This window comes from Aspergillus puulaauensis, chromosome 1 (assembly GCF_016861865.1).
Source record: "Aspergillus puulaauensis MK2 DNA, chromosome 1, nearly complete sequence".
NCBI lineage: Eukaryota > Fungi > Ascomycota > Eurotiomycetes > Eurotiales > Aspergillaceae > Aspergillus > Aspergillus puulaauensis.
Window position 1 is genome coordinate 3,298,959 of NC_054857.1, and position 23,680 is coordinate 3,322,638.

Here is a 23,680-nt window from a genome sequence, read left to right on the forward strand (position 1 = left end):
ATGAGGTTGGGTTGTTAGTACCGTGGTCGTGTGATGCTCAGATAGTGATGCTGTCTCACCTGATCTTCTCTGTAGCATTCGCTTAATGGATTACCATCGGCTCTATTCGGGTGTTATTCTACGCTGTATTCTACGCTGTATTCTTCACTGTATTCAACCAGTTCAGGCTAAAGTGATAGATCGCGAGTCAGGCTGATGCTCGAGAAACAGACCTAAACAGGCAATAAGACACGCCCAATGACCTCAGGGCACAAAGACAGACACGGGATAAATCTTTCAGCTTATTGCCGACTCTCGGAGTACTAGAGTACTACAGTACCATGCCAAATGCAACTGCAACTGCATCGCTAGTGGTAGGTGTCTCCCGATGTCTCCCACGGAGATCCTATTTCCGGCCAACGGGAAAGAAGATGAAAAAATCTTTCACATCGGAATCGGTCCTGATAGGGCGCAGTAAGGTTTGCAGTGTCAGCACTTTAACCAGCTGCATTCATGAACAGAAAACATGGGTGTGGACACTAAGGCAGGGTGAAAATTTTCACCTCCAGGTGCAAGGGTTCTGAGATGGATGTAAGGAGGGTGATTGGTAGGGCGGCACAGCCACAAAGCCACATCCTGCTTTTTCGGGTCATGGGGGTGGACCTCGGTCGGGCTGGGGGTGGGGCTGGCAGGTTGTTATGATGTCGATGATGATGGTGGTGAATATGATTAGGGACTCATCAATCATCATACTGTCATGATGTTAACTCGCAATTTTCCGGCCGAGTGAATGCATATTCATGCAGGAGAATGTTCAGGAAGCGGATTTCTAATTTTGAAGATCGAAACAGTCCGAGCAAAGGCCATGGTATGTCCGCGGCGAGGCAGTGCCAGAATAAAATACAGCGCGTACGAGCATGACAAGCGTGGCCGGAGAGCCGAAAGCCGAGGCCAGCCAATCAGGCGGCTTGGCATCGGGGACTCCGCAAGGGCCTCAGGCTAGCAATCCACCAAGTCCTTGGAATCCTGGAATCCTGGCCTTTAGTCCTAGCTAGTGCCGAAAATTCTGTTCTAGTGTTCTTCTCGAAGCCTTCTGCCTCTGGCCGCGTCTTCCGATATGCTGCATGGCTGGCTTGGCTGCAGGAAAAGTTTCTTCTTCGTGGCTTCGAGAAGTTACGTGCGTGTTCTGGCGGGACACTAGGAGTTGGCCGTGGCCTGCTGGGCTGTGACAGCGGTTGTTTCCTGGTCTCCTCTGTATGCTTCGACTGCACAATGAAACCAGCGATGTCGCATGCACGGCTCTGATATCTCCGGTCGATGCAATATTCTAATCCTGTCGGTCACACAGCGGCTGTGCTCGGTGTCAACTGATCAGATACTAATCGTACTATTGATGTTCATGTTGATGGTACAACTGCTCCGTATTTGAAAGAGCCGACTCTGGATCGCCGGGCCGGCAGATCAAGCCCAGACCAGCACCGGAGCACGGCACTGTCTCCAGCTCCCCATCGGTCGCATAGTCCCCGACTTCAGAGTACACCTCGTCTACACGCATGATCCCTCTCGCTCGAACTTGCCAGGTCAGGGGGTATAGTTCGGCAAAACAACACCACCGGTCTGCGTATTCGTGGAATATCTCCGGCTGAATGCGCATGTCCAGCAATGTCTCACTCTGCGTGCCCGGCTGTGCCCTGCAGAATGCCAGAAACACAGAAACACCCTCCATCTCAGACAGCGACGGTATCACCATCAGAACCCAAACCTTTCGCCGGCTAAATTATTGCGCGTCCGGGTCGTGTGAATCCTGAGTCCCCGCTGGATGTCTCAGATGGATGCGACCGTTGAACTCGAACACGCAACTCCAGAAATAAAAATAGAACAATAGAACGACGCTCGACCATGTGTTCAACTGACTTACTGCACTGCGTTCCAATTCCAGTTTCTTCCACGTACTCTGAGTACTTAGTACTTACTGAGTTACTGTACATTCCATCCATCGATCCATCCATCCTCCTGATCAGAAAATTTTCATCTTATCGGTCCAGACTCCAGACTAGACCAGACCTGCAGGTCAAAAACTGCTAATGCTAAAGCTAAGCGCAGCCGAGACTCGTTCCCGACCGAGCGCTCAGCCCGCACAGCCCTCCTGCTCTCAGTCTCTGCTCTCTGCTCTCTGCTTTCTCCCCCTGCATCCGCGGTCTAGACCAGCACCAGGCGGTCTTTTTCTTGAATTCTGTTGCGACCGACCGGGCGAGCGTGGTCTAGACCGGATAACTAGTTTGTTTTTCTTTTTACGAGGTTCATCTGACCTTTCGCTATTCCCATTCATTCATTCCTTTGAACATTCCTTCGAAGGGGTTTGTCTTGCGGTTGTCTTGGTCGGGTGTTCGTCCTTGCAGTTGTTGCCGGTACACGTACACCTAATAATCAGATTATCCGAACCACTATCTCCTTATCTCCCTATTATAGTTTGTTGTTCGTATATTTCCATGCAACTTACCCGAGCTATTCTTAGCCTTCATTAAAGTAAATTGGCCTTTGAATTTTTATACCCATACTTTTCCGAGGAGAGTTGAACCCACCATAGAGTAAAACAAACGAAGGTTTCTCCCGCAACCGTGTGGTTCCGTTCACTGGGTTGAGGGTTGATAACCTTCCCCACGTTTGTCGTTGTTTGGTGTTTACTATTTACTACGGAGACATTTTCCAAACTCTCGGGCCACCGGTGCATGCCGGTGTTTACGTGGATACATCCAAGTATAAGGGTGGCGTGACGTATTTCCACCGAGTATACAGGTAACAGTAGCATTGGCGTTTGGCATTGGAAAGAGTATAAAGGAAGTATAAGTGTCCGAGGTATATTCTCAAAGTAACCAACAAAGTGTATTCTGCGATAAAATCCAACGCGCTTTTGTTGAACAAGCCGAAAAACTATGCATATAACAGCATCCACTGTAATCTATCTATCCGATTGTTATTTTTTGTTCATTCCGAATCGAGCACCGCGGCCTAGATTGCTTCATGTTAGTAAACTGTTTAAATCAGAGGTGGCAGCAGGGGGGTACGTACCCTTGCGGTTTCGTATAGCGGAGAGATCCCGGTCCAGTATTTGAACTATATATCTAGTTAGGCAACTGCATTTCGAAGCAAAAGTTTAAGAAAGAAGAGAGGTATTGGAGAACTAACCTGGTACCAACCCTGCCCGACTAATACTTCCAACCCTGGAATCGTGTTCCATCCCGAATCAGACGCAAGTCTCATCAGCGCGGTTACCCGCGGCTTGTAGGCCATCTCGAGGAGGACTCGCGGGGCCCTCTCGACGGACTTGACTGCGTCGACGTCGGCCTCCTGCGCCTTCTCGAACATGTGACACAGGGTCTCACGCATCACAGGATCGATGGGCTGATCTGCGGGGATAGTCCCAATCGCGACATGCGGGATCGTGTCAAACGTAGCCGGGCTGTCGACGATCCGGATGTTGTAGCTGCTGGGGAAAGTCGAGACCATGCTCTCCAGCTTAGAAGGTGTACGGCCGACGATGTAGATCGGGGCGTAGCCCATGTTGTGGAGGGCGTAGATCGCAGCGCGCGCGGTGCCGCCGCCGCCGACGACAAGCGCGCTTTCTGGCTGCGAACCCTTGCGGCCATAGACGCCAGCGTTGCGTAGCGAGTGGATCATCCCCTGCCAGTCGGTGTTGCGGCCAATTAGGCGTGCGGGGTTGCCCTTGTCTCCTGGGACGGGGATGATTGTGTTTACGGCGCCGATGATTTCGGCTTCTGCGGAGACTTCGTCGAGGAGGGGCATGATGTCGAGCTTGAGGGGGATTGTTACGGAGGCACCGCCGAAGTCTGGCGCGCGGATGAAGCCCTTGGCGTCTGCGGCGGTGGCGGTCTCGAGGCGGCCGTAGTCGTGGGGGAGGCCGACTTTGTTGAAGAGCGCGTTGTGGAGGGCAGGTGAGGGGGATCCGGAGACTGGCTTGCCAAAGATGGCGAACTTCTTGGCCTTGATCTCGCCCATGAGAGACAGTCCCCTGCGGATCTCGGTTGCGGAGAGCTGGCCTGGAGCAGCCTTGAATGGTAGGCTAGGGTGAGACACGGGAGTCATGAATCCGTTCAGAATGCGGCTTAGTTGTCCCTGGTCGCCCATGTTGATTGCGATCAGGGGAACGTCGTGGGCTTCCGCGGCCCAGTTCTTGAACTTCCGGAGCGCCGTGTTGTCGTCGAGACTCTGTGCAACGCCGACGAGTTTAATGATGTCGCCGTACTCGAGCGCCCGGTTGTAGAACTTGATCCATGACATGTTCGCCCATGAAAGCTCACCCTTGGGGTCGTGATGCGACGCAATGATTTTAGATTGTCCCTTCATTTCCGTCACGGTGTGCAGCAGCTCATCGGGGAACGCGATCTCAAGGTCAACGAATTCAACCCCGGATCTGAATGCGAGCCGGTAGAGCTCCAGCGCAGCGTCGTGAGCCTCATCAGGGAAACGACCGCCCTGTCCCTTGGTACGGATGGTGAAGATAACAGGGAGCGTGGACCGACTGCGTAGGAACGATAGCTGCTCCAATACGTAGTCGACAGATGGGATATCGCTGTCCGACGCGGGATCCTTCAGTAGATCAACCCGCAGCTCGACGGCGTCGGACCCCACGCAGACTTCTTCGAGAATGTCGCCAGCCTCACGTAGATCCGGCAGCGTCAAAGACACAAAGAATGTGTGCTCCTTCTGCTTGACAGCATCAAGGATGTTGATTTGCCCAGTTGCGACCTGCAAGAATCGGTTAAAGTCCTCTGACGCGCGAGGCAATCCGCCTGGAGTAGCATCCCGGCTGTAGTATTGAATGTTGCTGCACTCTTGGAACCAGGGCTTGCGTCGTAGCCACACGCCCATCATATCCTCGACGTAAGCGGGGCGGGTCTTGTCGATCGATAGGAAGTCCATAATCTTTGAGATGTCGCGCATGAGGAGCAACACATTCCCCTTGTTCTTGTGGTAATCAACGAGCAACTTCCGGGCTTCAGGCATCTCCACTACTCCGCCACCGCAGGCAAAGACGTAACCCTTTGGTCGCTCCTTCATGGTGCGCTTCAGAATCTCCAGCTCCGCATCGCGGAAACCTTGCCAGCCTCTCGTCTTGATGATGTCGGGAATGGTCATGCCCTCAGTGGTCTCGAGCTCTGTGTCTAGGTCGATGAATGGTCGGTCGAGCGCCTTGGAAACCCAGTTTCCGGCGGTAGACTTTCCAGCGCCACGCATTCCAATAATGTAAATCGAAGCGCTGGCCTTGTCTGTACTGCTAAGAGCTAGCGATTCTTCTTCCAATTCCTTGCCCTCGAGCTTCACCTTGTACAACTGCCGGAGGGTATCCCACCAACCGGGCCATGTCTTTCCTACACATTCTTTCTCGAGGATCAAAGTTGGCTGGGGAGTGGCAAGAGACAAAACGCTGAAACTAAACGCAACTCGGTGATCATCATAGCAGAAGATACCCCCAGCTGGTTGGCGGAGAGTTGTGCGGTCAACCCCGTCGATCTCAAGACCATCGTCGTGCTCGCGGCAGACAACTCCGAATTTGGCAAGCTCGTCCTTCATCGCCTTGATACGGTTGCACTCCTTTACACGCTGGTTGGCAATACCGTAAATACGGGTGGTGTGATTCGAGTCCTTCCCGCGAGCAATAGCTGCAAGCACGGAAGCGCCAAGGAATGCGTCTGTCATGGGTTCCATATCCACGTTAGGAAGTGGCCGTAGGATGCCGTCCGAGGGCCCAGTCACGGTAGTGGAGGTTTCAGATTGCTCGACAGTGCATCCCATGGGTCTCAAGACCTCGACAGCGAATCGGGCATCACCTTGAAGAGAGCCAGATCCAATGTTGGGAACGGTGCAAGTAGTACCCGTGATTGCTGCAACGGCCAGAGGGTAGGTGGCGGAGCTGGCATCACTCTCGATAACGTATTCGGTAGGGTTTACATAACGGCCCTGGGGAATATGGTAGGTGTGCTCTTCAGTGGTGGACTTTTGCACATCGATACCAAACGAACGCATCATCGCGGTCGTCATATCAATATACGGCTGAGAGATTGGCTTCCCTCCAACCAGTTTCAACGTCACAGGTTCCTTGGCGTAGGGCGCACACATGAGCAGCGAAGACACGTATTGGGAAGATACCTTGGCAGCCAGATTGATATTTCCACCAGCAAATCCTCCGGACGCGGCGATCTTAAGAGGCAGACTGCCCTTGCTCTCCACATAGTCAATGGAAGCGCCGTTGGCGGTTAACGCATCGACGAGATCTCCAATAGGACGTTGCTTCATGCGGTTGTTACCGGTGAGCACACTGTGATCTACTGTGCTTGTGTTGGCAAGAGTGGCAACGGTTGTTAGGAATCTGGAAGCTGTGCCGGCATTTCCTAGGTACAATGGCGAGGGGTATGCTTGAAGGTTTCCACCTTTGCCGTTCACCACTAGCACCTCACCCTCATCTTCCCAGGAAAAGGTGGCAGCGCCTAGTCTTTCCAAGGCATTCAGCATCACCTCTGTGTCATCGGAGTGCAGTAAGTTCTTGACGCGAACAGTGCCGGAGCCGAGAGCCGCCAGAACCAAAGCTCGGTTGGAGATACTCTTGGATCCTGGAGGTGCGCACACAACGTTTGAAGACTTCTCTACACCAGGGTGTACCTCAATGCTTGGAGCAAGGACCACGCGAATTTCCTCATTGGCCACGACACTGGCACGAGGCTCGTATGTAGTCCCAATGGCGGAGAGAAGGACGACCTTCTTCTTAGGGCCATCGTTCTTCTTGTCCAAAGCCATGTTAAACATTAGCTGGTCCACCGAGCAGTGCTTTCCGGCAGTTAGTTTTCGGATCCGAGCATCCTTCATTGAGGTAGGCAGCCCATAGGCGGAAATGCACTTGACAATGCGGGCGACCGCAACGCTCTTCAAAATACCGAGGTGGCGAGCTAGTTCTGCCTCCTTCACCATGCCGATTGCGACACACTCTCCATGAAGAATTTGCGGTGTTAGGATGGCTTCAATGGCATGCCCGATGGAGTGACCCCAGTTCAAAAGGTTCCGGAGGCCACCCTCGCGCTCATCTGCCGAGACGACAAATGCCTTGTGCCGCGCAGAGGCCAAAATTCTGGCTTTGATAATGTCTTCGATGCCCTCGAACCGGTGTTGTCCTGGCTTTAGCTCTCGGCGAACGGCCTTGAGAATCGTCTCCGCATTCTCCTCTAGAGCCGTGAATTCTTCTTCGCTGGAGATGGCTGCGGTCTTGATGACCTCGGCCATGCCATTGATGAATTCTCTCACCGGCAGCGTCTCCAAGAATTCAAGGTCAATGTAGATTTTCGTCGGTTGCCAGATAGAACCGATCAAGTTCTTCCCCAGAGGAGTGTCAATCGCGGTTTTCCCGCCTATTGAAGAATCGACCATGGCAAGGAGAGTAGTGGGGACCTGCACATAGCGAACACCACGCATGTAGGTTGCAGCGACGAAGCCCGTCAGATCTCCGATGACTCCTCCACCTAGAGCAATGACCACAGTATCACGACCGCATGGTGGGTTCTGGCTCAGCATCCAATCCTCAATATCGGCCTTTGTCTGTCGGGACTTGGAGACTTCACCGGGAGGAGCATTATAGACGAGGAGGCGCGGAGAGGGGGAAATGGAGGCAGACGCATCTTCGAAGGCCTTCTGGAAGCCAGGGGTGTAAATGGATCCGATATTCGTATCGGTGATAAGGACGTAGGTGGTGGAGGGGCAGTCGCTGATCAGATCCTTGGCCACATAGTTTCGCCAAAGCCCGAAATCAGCGATAATGCTTTCGCGACCCAAGATACTGATTTTCGTGGGCTCGGACATGGTCGAGGAGGGTAGCGAAAATAAGAAAAAGAGACGAAAGGTGGTACGAGAGTAAAATGTCGGTGTCTCTTAGTTCATGCTGGTGGGATAGGCACTTGCGATGGAGCTTCCCAAGCAACCTTTCAATTGCCCAACTATGACAACCGTTCAGTGATAGACGGCCGTCAACTAAGTTCGCCAGAAGAAGAAGTTAGAAACAATCCACAATTTGACGTTCGCGCGAGACAATGTGGCCGAGAACAAGATGTGTCCAGAGCGCAATGAGCGGTGCGACACCGGAGAATCCTTGAAGGTGGGGGGCCAGAGTATGACTCGGGGAGCTGTAACATACCTATCAGAAAGACAAATTGGGAAGGAAAGAAAGAACGTAGACCGTAGCAGGCCCAGAAGATGAATTGAGTATGGAGCGTGGTAGAGACGAGTGTCACTGAAAGCGCGGCGAAGGAAAAGACCGCGGGATTGACTCATTCAAAATTAATCCCTTGGGGATTTTCCTCCCCGCAGCTCCGATGTCGTCGTCTCGGCATGCCCACAACTACACTCGAGATTCACAACTTATTGTTTTACTATTGTAAATGTTTTCTGCGGAAATCTTGAGACTTGCCCTTTCTGTTTTCGGTCCGATTTCTCGCCGCTTTTTGCTCCCTGAGCAGCCCGGAGCGCTCAGTGATAAGGGTGCCATTTAAAATGTGCAAAGCCAAGCCTGCAATCTTACCTCAAAGACCAACCCCGCTTGGGTTTAGTGATGCCGTAGAATAGCAATAATGTCTATGTTTTACAATTGTGGCCCACTTTACAAGTAATAAATGCTGCCCATCACTGTCCTGTGAGGTTAAAACCAGTGCAAAATTGTACTATTCCAGCCTTATGAAATATTATAGCCTTGTGCCATGCATGATGCATGTACATATTACTCAATAGCCACTGCATGATAAAGACTGATGACAGTGTATTCAAGGAGCCCATTGCTCTACGAGTGGTATTTAGGACTACTCTGGGTCACAAAATGAGCCATAAATATATGCATGCACAATTTATTCTTGGGATAAGAGGAGCGTGTCAGATAAGGTCTGCCGATCCTTAGTTATTCTTAATACAAGTGGAAAAGAGTCTTCGGTAGGTGTGTTAATAGAAGAGAATAGAGATATATAATAGTCTTAAATAACTTTATAAAGATAGACTAGTTATACTTCCAAAAATAATAAATAGAGACTAGTACTCTAGATATAGTTAGAATTCTTGCACATCTGCGGGGCCTATTCTAGCTACCCGCAGCAGATAAAAGTTATAAGATGATCCTAGGAGGCAGCAGTAGATGGCTGAGACTCTGCAACAGTCTTTCCTGCAGTTTCAGCTTTTTTGACAGTCAGGGCCGAAGCAGTTGATTCCTCAATAGTCTGCTCCTCAGTCGCCCAGTTTTGAAACAAGTGTTTGTCCAGGAACAGTCTCCTTTGGTGGTATTTCTTTCATGGTTGATGCCATGAACGCAGCAAAATCAAATGAGGTTTCTTCATCGCTATTATATTCAATTAGCTAGGCCAGGACAAACATAGAAGGACAAATAAATGAAATCAATATTCTTACAATAAATATCTCAGATTTGCGGCGCGGACATAGTGAATAAGCTGAGTAAGTCGCTTCTCTTCATCTGTCAGATCTATTACATTCTCGATTTCTTGCAAAAGAGGCTGCTCATAGGGGCCATCATATGGAAGCATGCATGAAATCATTGCGACCTCGAAAAAGCGGGGATAGAAGCCAGCAGATCCCCAGTCGACAAGATAGAGAGAGACTCCATCATCCTTGAGGATAATGTTTCTTCGACAGAGGTCCAGATGGCATAACACGAGAGAATGAGGCGCTAAATCGATAGAATCATTGCGTAACTTCAGACGTTTATTCATATATGTATTCAAGTCCTCGACAGAGTTGAATACAGTATTCGCACCATGATCGCCCCATAGATATCCATGTGGTTCACCGCCGCCAACTGGGCCAGGTGGCCTCTGGCCTCCTTGTATCTGACCCAGGTGTGCTGCTATCTTTGCAATGCGTGGTAAAATGTCTTTGCGAGCTTCTAGATCAACGTCTTTAAGGTTCTGGCCTGGCACATACTCCATAAATAGGTATCCTTTGGTGCGTGCTGATCCCTTTGGTTCAATAAAGCGGTAGACTCGTGGGATATGAACGATATTAGAATCAACTCTGTTGTATGCAAACTCTTGTGTGGCTGCTTCAGCAGCTGTTACACCGTAGCCATACTTAACTGCAATATGGTCGGAAACCTTGATGACTCGATCTCCTTTCATAAGTCCTCCGATCACGCCCCTTTCCTTCTCAGCCTTGTGACAAAGGTCAATCAGCCATTCTTCATTAATAGTCGCGATATCCCAAGTCATGGTAGGTTAGTTGCTGATGAGAGAGATCTTTGATATTGAACTAATCAGGATCGTAATTTTAACAGGAGCACGAGGACATGGACAATGGATGTAATGCTTCGTTGTTGTCGGCAATCAGGGAATCATTCCGGCGTAGTTAGTGAGTCAGCCAACTGACTAAAAATAACCGCCACGTCGTCCATCATGGATAGGATCATCGGACCAACCAGCGTCATATTCACTACAAGTTATGCTTTCATCTGAAACTCTTGATTCCTGGTCTCTAAGTTTAGCACATTGCCAGTAGGTGGTGAGCGCCGAAGAAGAATACCTATGCACCAGGCGCCTAACCACCGATGTGGAATGGAGCCTTTCCAACTGATCAGCAATTGGATGCCACTATTCGATGCCGCTCGACGGACACCACAGTCGCTGGCGCTACAGCGCTCGTTCTCATTGGGCAACTTACAACTAATACGGACAGCTTAGAAGGCAAATTCGCCGCACCATTTTCTCTCAAGAACCATAGGCATGCATACTCGGCGCTTGCACCCTGACCCCTGTGAGAATGATTGGAAATCTGATCTGCATCTTCGTGATAGACTTGATCCAGATGGGAGTTATCAATATACATTAATGTGGAAATCAATTATTCGTACTTTGTACCTCCCTTCCAAGAGCTTAGGATCTCTCCTCCAGTACACCAAAAGTTTTAGGGAATATTGGCCTAATTTTCTATAGCTTCTTGGATCTTCTAATACCCTGTTATTATTACTTCGCTAGCTACTTTCAATTTGTGCAATGCCTAATACCCGCAATCTCGTCAACACTGACGGTACCCTCAAAGTTCAAGCAATAAGGGTGACCGTCCATACTACAGGCTTGTTTTTCGAATCGGATACCCGCTGTGGGAACCACGCATCAATGGGAACCTACATAGTCCACCATTGCACTTATAGAGAGTCGACCAGCTCATTGGGCAATTTCGACCTTCATGGAGATATTTTTCACCATTGACAGCTCCTTGACTGACAGATTCCAGTTCCACTGTCGTTGATGACCTGGAGAGGAGCGGATACATATCTCCATCCAGTCCTCAGAGAGCTGCGACGGTGAGACAATCGTTACAGTACAATTACACGAAGAATGGATCTCCCGAATTCGAAGAAATGGTACCGGGAACATTCATCTAGGCGCGCAGGAATTTCAGTTGATATCCATCAAGAGAAAGGTGGAGGTGCTCAAACGGTAGCCACAACGCATTAAGAGCGAGACCTATACATCTGATTAGCTCCTATAGTCACGTCACTATTATAAACTGCCTGGCCAGTTTCCTAGACATTTCAATTACTAGAAAGTGTTATGATCGCCATTTCCACAAGGAATTGAAGACTTGAATGTCGAACAGCCCCCTGAAACGAGCCAATTGAAGGGGAGACCCTTAATCATCGCAAATAATTTCTAAATGTTGATCTTATTGGCTCGTTTCATTTTATCCGCCTCGGAAAATATCTTTTCCAAATTAGTTGGCCATAAAAGCGCCGGGACCTGTAATAGGAAATTCAGAGTCGCTCGCAGAATAATGCTACAGATATGCACTAATGGACTCAGCGCCATTGGCATCTCTTGTTATTCAGATTGTAGTACTCTACATAAGATATCGAATTATCTTTTAGTTCTTCCCTCCGATAAAACGCCGTCCTTCATCCCGATTTCCAAGAGTAACATAGAAAAAGCAAAAATCAACACCCAATAATTGACGCATCGGACTTTTTTTGACATGCATTTATTCATCTATGCTGTGAAGGAATGTCATCCAATCCTCTTAATATCGGCCGTATCCGCCTTGGTTTCTTGACGAATAGTTGTCTCGGCCTCCGCGGTAACCTCCGCGTGAGTGCCCTCCACCTCGAGGTTCGTAGCCTGAGGGCCGTCCGTACTGATCAGCCGGGCCGTTATTGTATTGCCCTGGCGGGCCTCGACCATAGTAGTTGCCCTGACCGTAGTTCGACTGTTGGTAATTGCGCTGCTGACCATGGCCCGAGTTGTAGGATCCATACTGCTGCCCATACCCTCCGCGGGGAGGAGGCGGTGGTCCCCTAGAAAAGTTGCCAGAGCCGGATGGAGGAGCCCAGCCAGAGGGAATCGCAGCAGGGTTGCCCCCAGGCATGAACTTGGGGTCAAGGTGTGCCGCGAATGGATTCGGCCTGTCGCCGCCTCTGTCACCCCCTCTGTCACCCCCTCTGTCGCCGCCGTAGTTCATACGACCTCCTCCACGTCCACCACGGAACGGTGCGCCACCAAAAGAGCGCCCGGTATGCTGGGCTCTGGATTTGGTGGCCTGGATGTCCGCATTGTCCAAGGCGGGTGGCGCGAATTTCACTCCCCGGAGGAGCATGGACTTGTGGACGTGCGTAGACTTGGGTATCTCGTAACTCACACTATACAAATAGATATTGTTAGTCAATGGCGATTAATGCGAGAGAAAAAATAAAAATAAAAGGAAACTTACGTTAGTGAGCGGTCATCATCCAATGATGGCATGCCATACTCCTCCAAAGACGAGACAAGCGAACTATGTGGAATGTACGACTCGTTTTTCTCGACTTTGCCGGCCAATCCCTCACTACTCCGCATGTTGAGCTTGTACTTTGGAGCACCTTGCTTCTTGGAGTAGAAATTTCCGACTAAGTCTTGGTAGAGCGGGTGGCTCTCTGATAGCAACAGCACGTCTCGGCCCACCGTATTACGAGACCTTTCATCGTCCGTTAAAAGAGGGTATTTCTTTTCCATCGCAGCTAGAAGTCGCTTTTCATCGATGAAGGGTAATAAGACAACACCCTGCCAAGCAAACTTCTTGCCGTTGAGATCAACGGGGAAATCTTCGGGATAGAAATCAATAATCTCGCTTTCAGGATGGCTCATTAATTCGTGGAACACCTCTGGGATAGCGTGATTGGAAGAAGCAGGAAGAACGCCCATAAGCTGCTCATAGGGTCTGAATGGAATGCCCTTTTCGAATGACAGTTCGATGTCACCAATATCCACAAAGTCTGCAGCGAAAGGTGCATAATGGTAGGGGTAGTACCAGGTCCAAGACGGGCAACCCTGGAAATAATACAACAAAACCCAGGCGAGACCTTCAGCATACGCTCTTGCGACCTTGTGGCGGAACTCCTTATTTTGAGGATCGACACCGAATTTCTGTTCATAGTATCGGTCGGCGTACCCTTCTTCCCACAGGCGGACTGTGTCGGGAGGCATCTCATCGCCCTTTGCAGGTTCCGGCTTGCTTGGAGTCTCAGTACCAAGTTGCCCAACGTCGGACTCATCCGCTTTTCTTTTGCCAAGAACTGACTCGGAAGCATCGACTGCTTGTGCGTCAGTGGTGTCTGGCGTCGACTCCCCGTCCTCTGAGGGCTGATCATCCTGCCCTCCCATCAATTTGCTCTTCAAGACAGCAGCAGCACTTTTGTTGGCCATATTAGCCCGGTAGACCGCCCCACGATTCACAACCATGCTGTGAGTAAGCTCTCTGGTCTGTCGAGCCAGTTCACCTCTGCCGGGGGTGATCAACTCTAGCCCAGGGGGGGCCGGGGCTGCGCCTCCAGGGCCACGGGGCTTCGCGCTGGTGGGTGACTCGACCGGTTCGTAAGAAGGTGAACTCCGTCTTCGCTTTCGAGCACGCTCTTCATTCCTTGCATTCTCCTCCTGCTTGCGCCGTTCCTGGTTTGCCTGTCTCCTTTCCTCCGCTTGTCTACGACGGCGGAAAATAGCGTCTTCTTGCTTAGCCAGGCCCTGAAGGATAAGTTGAGCTTTCTTGAAATCCACGCGTCCGTCCTGAGTCAGGTATCCGCCCATTAACGGGATATTGTCGCGCCAGATTGCGATCAAAGTATCGATACCATCCTCACGGATATCGAGAGATGGCAGGTGTGGAAGGAAATCGTTTCCTACGAAGAAACACATGAATACCCAGTCATCGAGTGCCCTCTCAAGATCAAACGGGAACGGTTGATGGGGGACAAAGAGCTCGGCCGCAAGATATTCTCTAAGAACAGAGACATGAAGCCAGATGAAGGGTTTAGGAGTCGCGACTTTTCCTTTCTCATCGAACTCCCCGTTTTTCTCCTTGGCTTGGCCTCTGCACTCTTCGGCTTTATGACCTGGTTGACCACACAGGTGACATGTCCGAGGCTTAGAGTCTTGGAAGAACACGTCCTCTCGCAGAACCCTAAAATGAGGCTCGTGGGTAGCTAGACCCAACATGATCAAATCCGCGTCCTGTATAATATCCAATGTTAGTTCTATTCCTTTAAATCTTCAAGGTTGTGGACCTAGGGACATACCAATCCATAGATGACATGGCGAGTGTTGGGATCGTGCTCAGGCGAGCTACGCTGTGATCGGATGAATTCCATGATCTTATGTTCACCCTCTCCAGGTACAGTCGCATCGGAGATGATAATTTTCATCTATTTCAGTTAGAAACTGGTCACTTTACTTTTCGACTGGAGACTAACCTTTTCCCAGGCGGGGTCAGTGTTGAGTTTGTACGCAATCCAGTAGCGTAGCGATGCTGCAAGGATATCCATGAATGGCGTTCCAGGTGTAATAACGTTGCTGTCCCAAGTTTTTTGGACGACCTGCTCTTCAAGTGTCTGCTCCTTATCTCCATTCTGCCTCGCGAGCATCTTCTGGAATTCCTCCTTCTTCTCGTCTTGTTCTCGTGCCTCTTGAGCGGATCGGAATCGACGTGCTCGCTGTTGGTTCATCTTTGCTCGGGGAGCGACTCCGTCTGTAGGTGAAGGTTGAATTAGCTCAGGTCCCAGATAACATACAATATCAAGTCCACACTTACCGACAGCAATCATCAAAAGCTTTCTGGGCCGGACCATATTAACAACGCGATCCGTGTACCGGAAAATCTCGACCATCATTTCCTGCTCGTTTGCCGGCGGCGGCTTGCCCTCTGGATGCGTACACGGATGGACGATACCATTCATGTCCAGGTACAGGTTGTCCATTTCTTCGCCATTTGGATTGGCACCTGTAGTGTCAACCGGAATTTGCTCTCCATTGACCTCGTAAGGAGTCTCCTCGATTACCGAGGAGATAATCTTCGGGTACTTCTTGGAAAGCCATCTGAAGAGAGCCGGAACACCCATGGTGACGAAGGATCAGGAAAATATACGATGAAGGAGCGGAGCGCAAAGAAAGAATAATCGATTCTTTTCTGATTTAATAATGTAAAGTAGAGAATTTAGCCACGTCCAGCGAGATGCTCCATCAGCGACTTAAATCCTAGACTCGAGTACTTGGCTGGAACCGACGCCCAGGTTGAAAAAAAGTTAGAAAGTAAAATTGAAAGTAACACCCAGGTGAAAGAGGCACTGCACTTTAAATAGCTTGTTCACAAGGCAGGCCGTGGGTATGTGAAAGGGAACGAGAGAAACAATGAAGACTCTGCGAATGCGACAGTCGAGAGTCCCCGGCCGAGTTGCGGCTGCTCGGCGCTTCTCTTGTCGCGGTTCCGACAGCTCTAGCGGCCACTTGGCGGTGGACTTGTTGACTTGTATGTAGCTGGCCTCAAAGAACAACCCACCATTCGCCGTTCGGTCGGTTTCCCCTCAGAGGTTCGATGTATACCAATTGATACGCGCCCGGCCGCTGGTGACCATGAAATATCGAGTGACCCGTTGTGATGTTTCGAATCCTCGAGTCGCAGGCGCCCGCCAAACAAACGGCGACGGACACAATCAACACCTTGATCAGTAGGTTGCAGAGTGCAACGCTACTGGAGGACCGAAGAGCTGCAATACAAGGGCTGAGAAGTTTTGCGAAGATATACCCTGCATCGGTCGCGTCGGGTGCCCTCCGACCGCTAATTAGCAGCCTCCGAAATGACCGGGAGGATGTCGACACGCTCAAGGTCGTCTTGGAGACCTTGTTAATGCTATTCTCGCCAGATGCGAGCAGTGTTCGTTTGACTCGACCGTCAGATATATGCTTGATGCACTGACATCTTTGTCTAGCCCGAGGCGTCTGATGAGATAGCTCTCTGGCTATCCGACGAGTTCACGCAGGTACGGACAATCCGCGTGGAGTCAAGACCCATTCGCTAACGAAACGAAAGCGACAAGACAATATTACAGCTTTACTAGATCTTCTAGATACCCGAGATTTCTATTCCCGCCTATATTCGTTACAGCTTATGTTCCAGATTTCGAGTGGACGACCCGAACGAACGCAAGAATGCATTTTGACGGCGCCGTTAGGTATCCCCAGGCTAGTCAGCGTCCTAGGGGATGCACGGGAGCCGGTGCGGAACGGTACGTTTCCCTTTTCCATATGTCCTGTTGTTCCAGAGTTTTCAGCTGACGGCCGCTTTACATTTCTACAGAAGCACTACTCCTCCTCATTGCGTTGACACCTGCCTCGGAAGAGTTCCAAAAACTCGTCGCTTTCGAAAATGCGTTTGAAACCATCTGCTCGCTGATGGAGTCCGAAGGGGGTTTGACACATGGATCCGAGATCATCGAAGATTGTCTCTCACTCCTGGCCAACTTGCTCAAGCTCAACATTCCCAACCAGTCGTACTTCCGTGAGACGGGTTGCATACAAAAGTTGGCCAATCTGCTTGCCGATGTTAACCAAGAGCAAGACCCCGACGAGCCTACTCCTCAATGGATGCTTGCTCAGCGCGACAAGAATTTATGGGGCTTGTTGGTGATTATCCAGCTATTCCTGGTGAAAGGGGGTATCAACACCGCTGCGAATCAAATGGCGTTTTGGAACACTGGCGTAATGGAACAGGTATTAAGTACAGCTTTTGGACAGAGATTTACGGTGAAAGTTACCGCCAAGGTAGGTGAACGGTTTTTATAGAAGAAGAACCATGATGTTAACTTGATCAGGCTCTCGCGACTTGCGCCGACTTAATCCGCGGAAATCAACCGCTACAGGAGAGATTCGGCGATGTTGAAGTGTTTTGGGGCGCAGGGCAGGCAAGCGATGAGGTCAATGGCAGCAAATCCGCAAAACCACTCCCCAGAATCAATGTGATCGAAGCGTTGCTTAAGCTCTCGCTTGAACCTGCCCCGATCCAACTGCTTGATGCGCGCCTCTCTGCATGTGATTGCGTCAAGGCCTTTTTCACGAATCACTCGGGCATCCGCGTTCATGTACTACTGCGAGCAATAAACGGACATGCCAGCGGTCAAGACGAAATCCCCAATATATTGACTGTTCTGCTCACTCCACCCGAACTACGAGGAAATGCTGACCCATATCAAACATGGATGGCTTCTATATTGATGTTCCATCTGTTGTTTGAGAATACTGAAGCGAAGTCCGTGGCCATGGGAGTGACTGAAGGCAATGCAGAGAATGGAGAAGAAGTTATAACCTGCATTCAGACCATCACTGGCAATCTCATCACGGGAATACAGCGGGGCGATGACGAGAGAATATCTCTTGGATATCTAATGCTACTCTGCGGCTGGCTGTTTGAAGACCCTGACGCCGTGAATGACTTCCTCGGAGAAGGTAGCAGTATCCAAACTTTATTGCAGGAGACCAAACACAGGGGTGTCACGAACGTGCATGTGTCCGGCCTTTCCACTATTTTACTGGGAATAATCTACGAGTTCTCTTCCAAAGACTCTCCCATCCCCCGTAAGACCTTGCACAAGTTATTATTGGAACAGTTGGGAAGGGAGCAGTATATCGACAAAATAACGCGACTTAGAGAATCTCCTCTGGTCCGCGATTTCGAGGTTTTACCGCAAACAATCGGGGCGAACTACGAGGGTGGACTTCCCGACATTTTCTTTGACCGGGTGTTTATTGAATTTCTCAAGGATAACTTTAGCCGTTTGTTAAGAGCCATTGATCGTGAACCTGGGCTCGAAATATCCGTCATCACGAACGGCGTTGAACGTGGCGTTTCCCGAGAACTGGTCGACTCTCTCAAATCCGAAATCGAAGAAAAAGATCAAGTTGTGCAGAAGCTCGAATCGGAGCTTGTTTCTTTGAGGCATAAGCTTGAACACGAACAAGCTGAGCACCGAAAGTCCAGGGATACAAGTGGGCTGGAATTTACAAAATTACAACAGAGTTATGACTCGCTTCAGAAGCGCTTTGAGCAAGAATTGTCTGCCGCAGGCGAGCAACACAAGCAATCGAAGAATGAATTGCTGAAACAGCATGGAGAGCAGCTTCGAGCCATCGATGCGCAACTGCGAGAGACTTCTGCTGAATACGAAAGGAAAAGCAGCAAGTTCAAGGAACGGCATGAAACCGAAGTCGCTGATCTCCAGAAGAAAATTCGGTCATTGGAGTCAGATCTCGCCCGAGTCAAAGAACAATACGGCGGTGAAACCCGAGAGCTCACCACAACGATTGAAACTCTGAAGTCAGAGGCGGACCGATCCAAGGAACAGCATGCAGCTGAAGTTGCTGGTCTTAACAAATCCATCCAGGATGTGCAGTCAACTGCCGACAAGGCTGAACATTACAAGTCGGAAGTTGCTGGACTTGAGTCCAAGGTTGAGACTTTGAAGTCAGAGGTCGAAAGCACGAAGGAAAAGCATGCGACTGAAGTTTCTGGCCTAAACACAACGGTCCAAGGTCTACAATCAAAACTGGATACAGCTAAGCAACAGCATGAGTCGGACATCGCCAAACTCGAATCCGCCAACGAGACGATACGTTCAGAGCTCAATACAGTGAAAGAGCAGTCTGCACAAGACATCGAAGCCGTGAGGGAAGATTATTCTTCCAAGTGCTCCGCGCTAGAATCTAGGGCGCAACAAGCTGAAAGCGAGGTCGAAAGGCTTGAGGCCGAAGCACGCAAAACTCCACAGGCGCTCGAGGAAGCCCAAAAGGCCCTTGAGAAGGCGCAAGGTGAAGCCAAGGCGAAGGAAGAAGCGCGCCAGGCAGCACAGTCAGAGCTGGAGGATCTCCTCATCGTGTTTGGTGACCTCGAGACAAAGAGAAACGAGGATAAGGTGAGTCTGACTCAAATGGCTATAGTTGGCTGATATACTAATACTTTGCCACAGAAACGGTTGAAGGAGCTGGGTCAGGAAGTATCTGAAGATGAGGACGAGGAGGAAGAGGACGAGTGAATGCACATGCCGCCCTAACTATACTATACCACTTTCTATATGCTCGAGACAATGTAACATAATTTCTCAAAATTACAGACTTGAAGCCACTCATATAGATCATTTGTACGCATTGGCCGGGCTGCGTGGGGCTTGGCAAAATCGGCAGGGCGCGGGGTGACTCACTTTTTCTTGAAAAAGCGCTTTCTACCCCGCGGCCATCGCTCGTGTGCTCTGACAACAACCACGCCGACCGCTACCACCATGTCCATTGACTTTCCCAAGGAGGAGGACATCGTCCTGCAGCGCTGGAGGGAGATCAATGCCTTCCAAAGGCAGGTCGAACTCTCAAAGGGCCGGAAACCTTACACCTTCTACGATGGCCCCCCCTTCGCTACTGGCCTCCCCCACTATGGCCATCTGTTGGCATCCACCATTAAAGATATTATTCCCCGATACTGGTCGATGAAAGGCCACTATGTCGAGCGGAGATTCGGTTGGGATACACACGGTGTGCCCATTGAGTACGAAATCGACAAGAAATGGGGCATGTCGGGTCTGGAGGCTGTTGAGAAGTTCGGAATCGAAAAATACAATGAAGAGTGCAGGGCCATTGTCATGAGATTTGCGTCTGAATGGCGCCAAACTATCGAAAGACTTGGTCGCTGGATCGATTTTGATAACGACTACAAGGTTAGTCCTATCTGAGCCCTCTGGTGGAATCGCGCGGAACTCAGAAATTGAGACTGACTTGATGCTCTTGCAATTCAGACCATGAACACCTCGTTTATGGAGTCCGTATGGTGGGTTTTCAAGCAGCTGTTCGACAAGGGACTCGTTTACAAGGGATTCCGTGTTATGCCATACTCGACTGCGCTCAACACCCCGCTTAGCAACTTCGAGGCTCAGCAAAACTACAAGGACGTTCAAGACCCGGCCGTCGTTGTTACATTCCCTCTTGTGGATGACCCAGAGACCTGTCTTCTTGCGTGGACAACTACACCTTGGACGCTTCCTTCCAACACCGCCCTAGCAGTCAACCCAGAATTCGAATATATCAAGATTTTCGATGAAGCCTCTGGCAAGCATTACGTCCTGCTCGAATCTTTGCTTCGAACACTATACAAGGACCCTAAGAAGGCCAAGTTCAAGATCGTTGCGCGGTTCAAGGGATCAGAGATGAAGGACTGGAAGTATCAGCCTCTCTTCGACTACTTCTACAAAACCTTCAAGGACCACGGATACCGCGTCTTGAACGCCGCCTATGTCACCGCCGATGATGGTACCGGTATTGTCCACCAGGCTCCTTCATATGGTGAGGACGATTACAAGGTTGGTATGGAAGGAGGCGTGATCGACGAGAACCGCCCTCCACCTAACCCCGTGGACGAAATGGGCTGTTTCACGTCCGAAGTACCGGAATTCGAGGGGCAACATGTCAAGGCCGCCGACAAGGCTATCATCAAGCATCTCAAGGCAAGCGGACGTCTTATCGTCGATAGTCAGATTACTCACAGCTACCCCTTCTGTTGGCGATCCGATACCCCCCTGATCTACCGGGCTGTTCCTTCGTGGTTTGTTAAGATCCAGCCTATCATCCCACAAATGCTCCAGGGCATTGAAGAATCACACTGGGTCCCCAGCGCTGTCAAAGACAAGAGATTTGCTAGCTGGATCCAGAACGCTCGTGACTGGAACATCTCTCGTAACCGATTCTGGGGTACCCCACTACCTATCTGGGCAAACGAGGACTTCAGCGAGATTGTCGCTGTTGGCAGCATCGAAGAGCTCAAAAAGCTCAGTGGATATGAAGGGGAGATTACTGACATTCACCGTGACAAGGTGGACAATATCACCATTCCAAGCAAGAAAGGAAATGGTGTTCTTCGCCGCGTGAGTGAAGTGTTCGATTGCTGGTTCGAATCAGGTTCCATGCCATACGCTTCTCAACACTATCCGTTTGAGAACAAGGACCAATTCGAGAAGAGTTTCCCTGGAGATTTCATTGCGGAAGGTCTGGACCAGACCCGTGGATGGTTCTACACTTTGACCGTCCTCGGTACACACCTCTTCGGCAAGCTTCCCTTCAAGAACTGTGTTGTCAACGGTATTGTTCTTGCTGAAGATGGAAAGAAGATGTCGAAGCGGTTGAAGAACTACCCCGATCCTTCTCTGATCATGGAGCGGTATGGTTCGGACGCCCTCCGCCTTTATCTCATCAACTCTCCGGTTGTTCGCGCAGAGCCACTCCGGTTCAAGGAATCCGGCGTGAAAGAAATTGTCGCCAAGGTTCTCCTTCCTCTGTGGAACAGTTACAAGTTCTTCGAAGGCCAGGCGGCTCTTCTGAAGAAGACAGAAGGAATCGACTTCGTGTGGGATCCCAAGGTCGAGGCTACCAACACCAACGTAATGGACCGCTGGATCTTGGCCAGTTGCCAAAGTCTTCTCAAGTTCGTCAATGAGGAGATGGCCGGATACCGCCTGTACACAGTCGTTCCTCGTCTTCTAGGGCTCATTGAAAACACCACGAACTGGTACATTAGATTCAACCGCAAGCGTCTGAAGGGTGAGAACGGTGTTGACGACACCTTGCATGCCTTGAACACTCTCTTCGAGGTTCTCTACACTCTAGTCCGCGGACTTGCCCCATTCACACCTTTCCTCACCGATAACATCTATGGACGACTTCTTCCCCACATCCCCGAGTCTCTGCATAGCGAGGACAGCCGGAGTGTCCACTTCCTTCCATTCCCTGAGGTTCGTGAAGAGCTGTTTGACGAGGTTGTGGAGAGAAGAGTGGCTCGGATGCAGAAGGTCATTGAAATGGCCCGTATCTCCCGTGAACGACGGTCTCTTGGCTTGAAGACCCCCTTGAAGACCCTAGTCGTGATCCACCAGGACCAGCAATACCTAGACGACGTGAAGTCCCTAGAGGGATACATCCTTGAAGAGATCAACGTTCAGGAGCTTGTCCTGTCCCCTGATGAGGAAAAGTACAATGTCCAGTACAGTGTGACTGCCGATTGGCCAGTTCTCGGCAAGAAGTTGAAGAAGGATGTACAGAAGGTTAAGAAGGCTTTGCCATCATTGAGCAGCGACGATGTCAAGAAGTTTGTTGCGGACAAGAAAATCCTTGTTGACGGTATTGAGCTTGTGGAAGGAGACCTTGTGGTGAAGCGAGGCCTTAAGCAGGACTCCTCGGCGGAAGACAAAGAGCCTAACGCCGATGACGATGTGTTGACTATTCTCGATGCCAAGCTATATCCCGAATTGGCACACCAGGGACTTGGTCGAGAAATTGTTAACCGCCTCCAGCGCTTGCGTAAGAAGGCTGGGTTGGTCCCTACTGATGATGTCAAGATGGAATATCATGTTCTCACGGACCCGGATAGTGTTGGCATCAAGGAGGCTTTTGAGACACAGGCGCCAGTCATTGAGAAGGTTGTGCGTCGGCCGCTTGAGCAATATCAAGCCGCTGATGGCAAGGCCCCTAACGGAGACGAAGCGGGCACGATCATGCAAGAGGAACAGGAAGTGCAAAATGCTACTTTCTTGTTGCGGCTTCTAAAGTTGTAGACTTCGGAGTATGCAGAAATGGTTTTCTAGACTCAGATATCAATCATGGTAGAGATGTTGGGTTCAAAATAGTGAATTTCCTTAAAAATAATATATCCACGATTTCAGGTTAAACATCATAAACATCATAAAGCAAAGCCCAGTGTAGTATACATCAGACAAAAGGTCCCAAGCACCATAATATACACAGTTTCTAAGCAAATTAAGCACATGGGCTTCCCATTCAACCCTTCTTAGATGCTGCCTTTTTACATCTTCTGTCAGACATATTCAATACACGGGACAGGACATCTAAAATAACTTACCAGGAAGCAATCTTTCAGCTTCATAAACTCCTTTGAGCACATGTCTTTATGCACTCCTTGGTAATCGGCAACGATGCACTTGCCATATGCCGCTGCCTGCAAACCGCCCAGTCAGTCTCACCACCAGAACAACCGAGGACGACAAACATACCTCTACAGCGCACTTAGAAGTGGCCTTTGCAAACTTTTCAATAGGCCGTGTCCGTGTCGATGTCATCTTTCTCCCTTTTGCAAGACTTGATGCTTGAATATGTGCCACCAAAAGTCTGGATAAGCCACCGCAATTACATAATCGGAAACGGGGCACGTGATCAGCCGTGAATGTTTGGCTGCGCGACCAAGCAAAACATTGGTTGCAGTCGGCAACACTAAGTCACAAATTGGCCCCGGCACTCTTCCGCTCAAGGTTGTTGTTTGTGAATTTATCGATGTTATTCGGTGTCGCAAACTTCGGAACGACGAGCTT

At 50.1% G+C, this 23,680-nt stretch overlaps 7 protein-coding genes across 7 annotated transcripts; 2 read left to right on the top strand and 5 right to left on the bottom strand.

Annotated features, from left to right (window-relative positions):
* Positions 1-1,366: 1,366 nt before the first annotated feature.
* Positions 1,367-1,729, bottom strand: APUU_11302A (uncharacterized protein; the record flags this gene model as incomplete). The annotated part of the gene is made up of 1 exon (XM_041696791.1): positions 1,367-1,729. One exon carries the CDS (start codon positions 1,727-1,729, stop codon positions 1,367-1,369), a length of 363 nt encoding a protein of 120 aa, XP_041550668.1.
* Positions 1,730-2,964: 1,235 nt separating this feature from the next.
* On the bottom strand, positions 2,965-7,845 carry APUU_11303A (pentafunctional protein ARO1; the record flags this gene model as incomplete). The annotated part of the gene is made up of 3 exons (XM_041696802.1): positions 2,965-2,988; positions 3,049-3,093; positions 3,166-7,845. 3 exons carry the CDS (start codon positions 7,843-7,845, stop codon positions 2,965-2,967), a joined length of 4,749 nt encoding a protein of 1,582 aa, XP_041550669.1.
* Positions 7,846-9,249: 1,404 nt separating this feature from the next.
* Positions 9,250-10,244, bottom strand: APUU_11304A (uncharacterized protein; the record flags this gene model as incomplete). Its single annotated transcript, XM_041696813.1, has 2 exons — positions 9,250-9,361; positions 9,430-10,244. 2 exons carry the CDS (start codon positions 10,242-10,244, stop codon positions 9,250-9,252), a joined length of 927 nt encoding a protein of 308 aa, XP_041550670.1.
* Positions 10,245-12,048: 1,804 nt separating this feature from the next.
* rat1 (5'->3' exoribonculease Dhp1) lies at positions 12,049-15,391 on the bottom strand (the record flags this gene model as incomplete). Its single annotated transcript, XM_041696824.1, has 5 exons — positions 12,049-12,664; positions 12,736-14,507; positions 14,573-14,698; positions 14,747-15,021; positions 15,085-15,391. 5 exons carry the CDS (start codon positions 15,389-15,391, stop codon positions 12,049-12,051), a joined length of 3,096 nt encoding a protein of 1,031 aa, XP_041550671.1.
* A 536-nt stretch (positions 15,392-15,927) lies between these two features.
* Positions 15,928-19,354, top strand: APUU_11306S (putative intracellular protein transport protein (UsoA); the record flags this gene model as incomplete). The annotated part of the gene is made up of 6 exons (XM_041696835.1): positions 15,928-16,203; positions 16,259-16,309; positions 16,360-16,555; positions 16,627-17,090; positions 17,141-19,234; positions 19,289-19,354. The coding sequence occupies 6 exons, from the start codon at positions 15,928-15,930 to the stop codon at positions 19,352-19,354; spliced, it is 3,147 nt and encodes a 1,048-aa protein (XP_041550672.1).
* A 243-nt stretch (positions 19,355-19,597) lies between these two features.
* ILS1 (isoleucine--tRNA ligase ILS1) lies at positions 19,598-22,909 on the top strand (the record flags this gene model as incomplete). The annotated part of the gene is made up of 2 exons (XM_041696846.1): positions 19,598-20,026; positions 20,105-22,909. The coding sequence occupies 2 exons, from the start codon at positions 19,598-19,600 to the stop codon at positions 22,907-22,909; spliced, it is 3,234 nt and encodes a 1,077-aa protein (XP_041550673.1).
* A 223-nt stretch (positions 22,910-23,132) lies between these two features.
* Positions 23,133-23,431, bottom strand: APUU_11308A (uncharacterized protein; the record flags this gene model as incomplete). Its single annotated transcript, XM_041696857.1, has 3 exons — positions 23,133-23,153; positions 23,215-23,310; positions 23,366-23,431. The coding sequence occupies 3 exons, from the start codon at positions 23,429-23,431 to the stop codon at positions 23,133-23,135; spliced, it is 183 nt and encodes a 60-aa protein (XP_041550674.1).
* Positions 23,432-23,680: the final 249 nt, after the last annotated feature.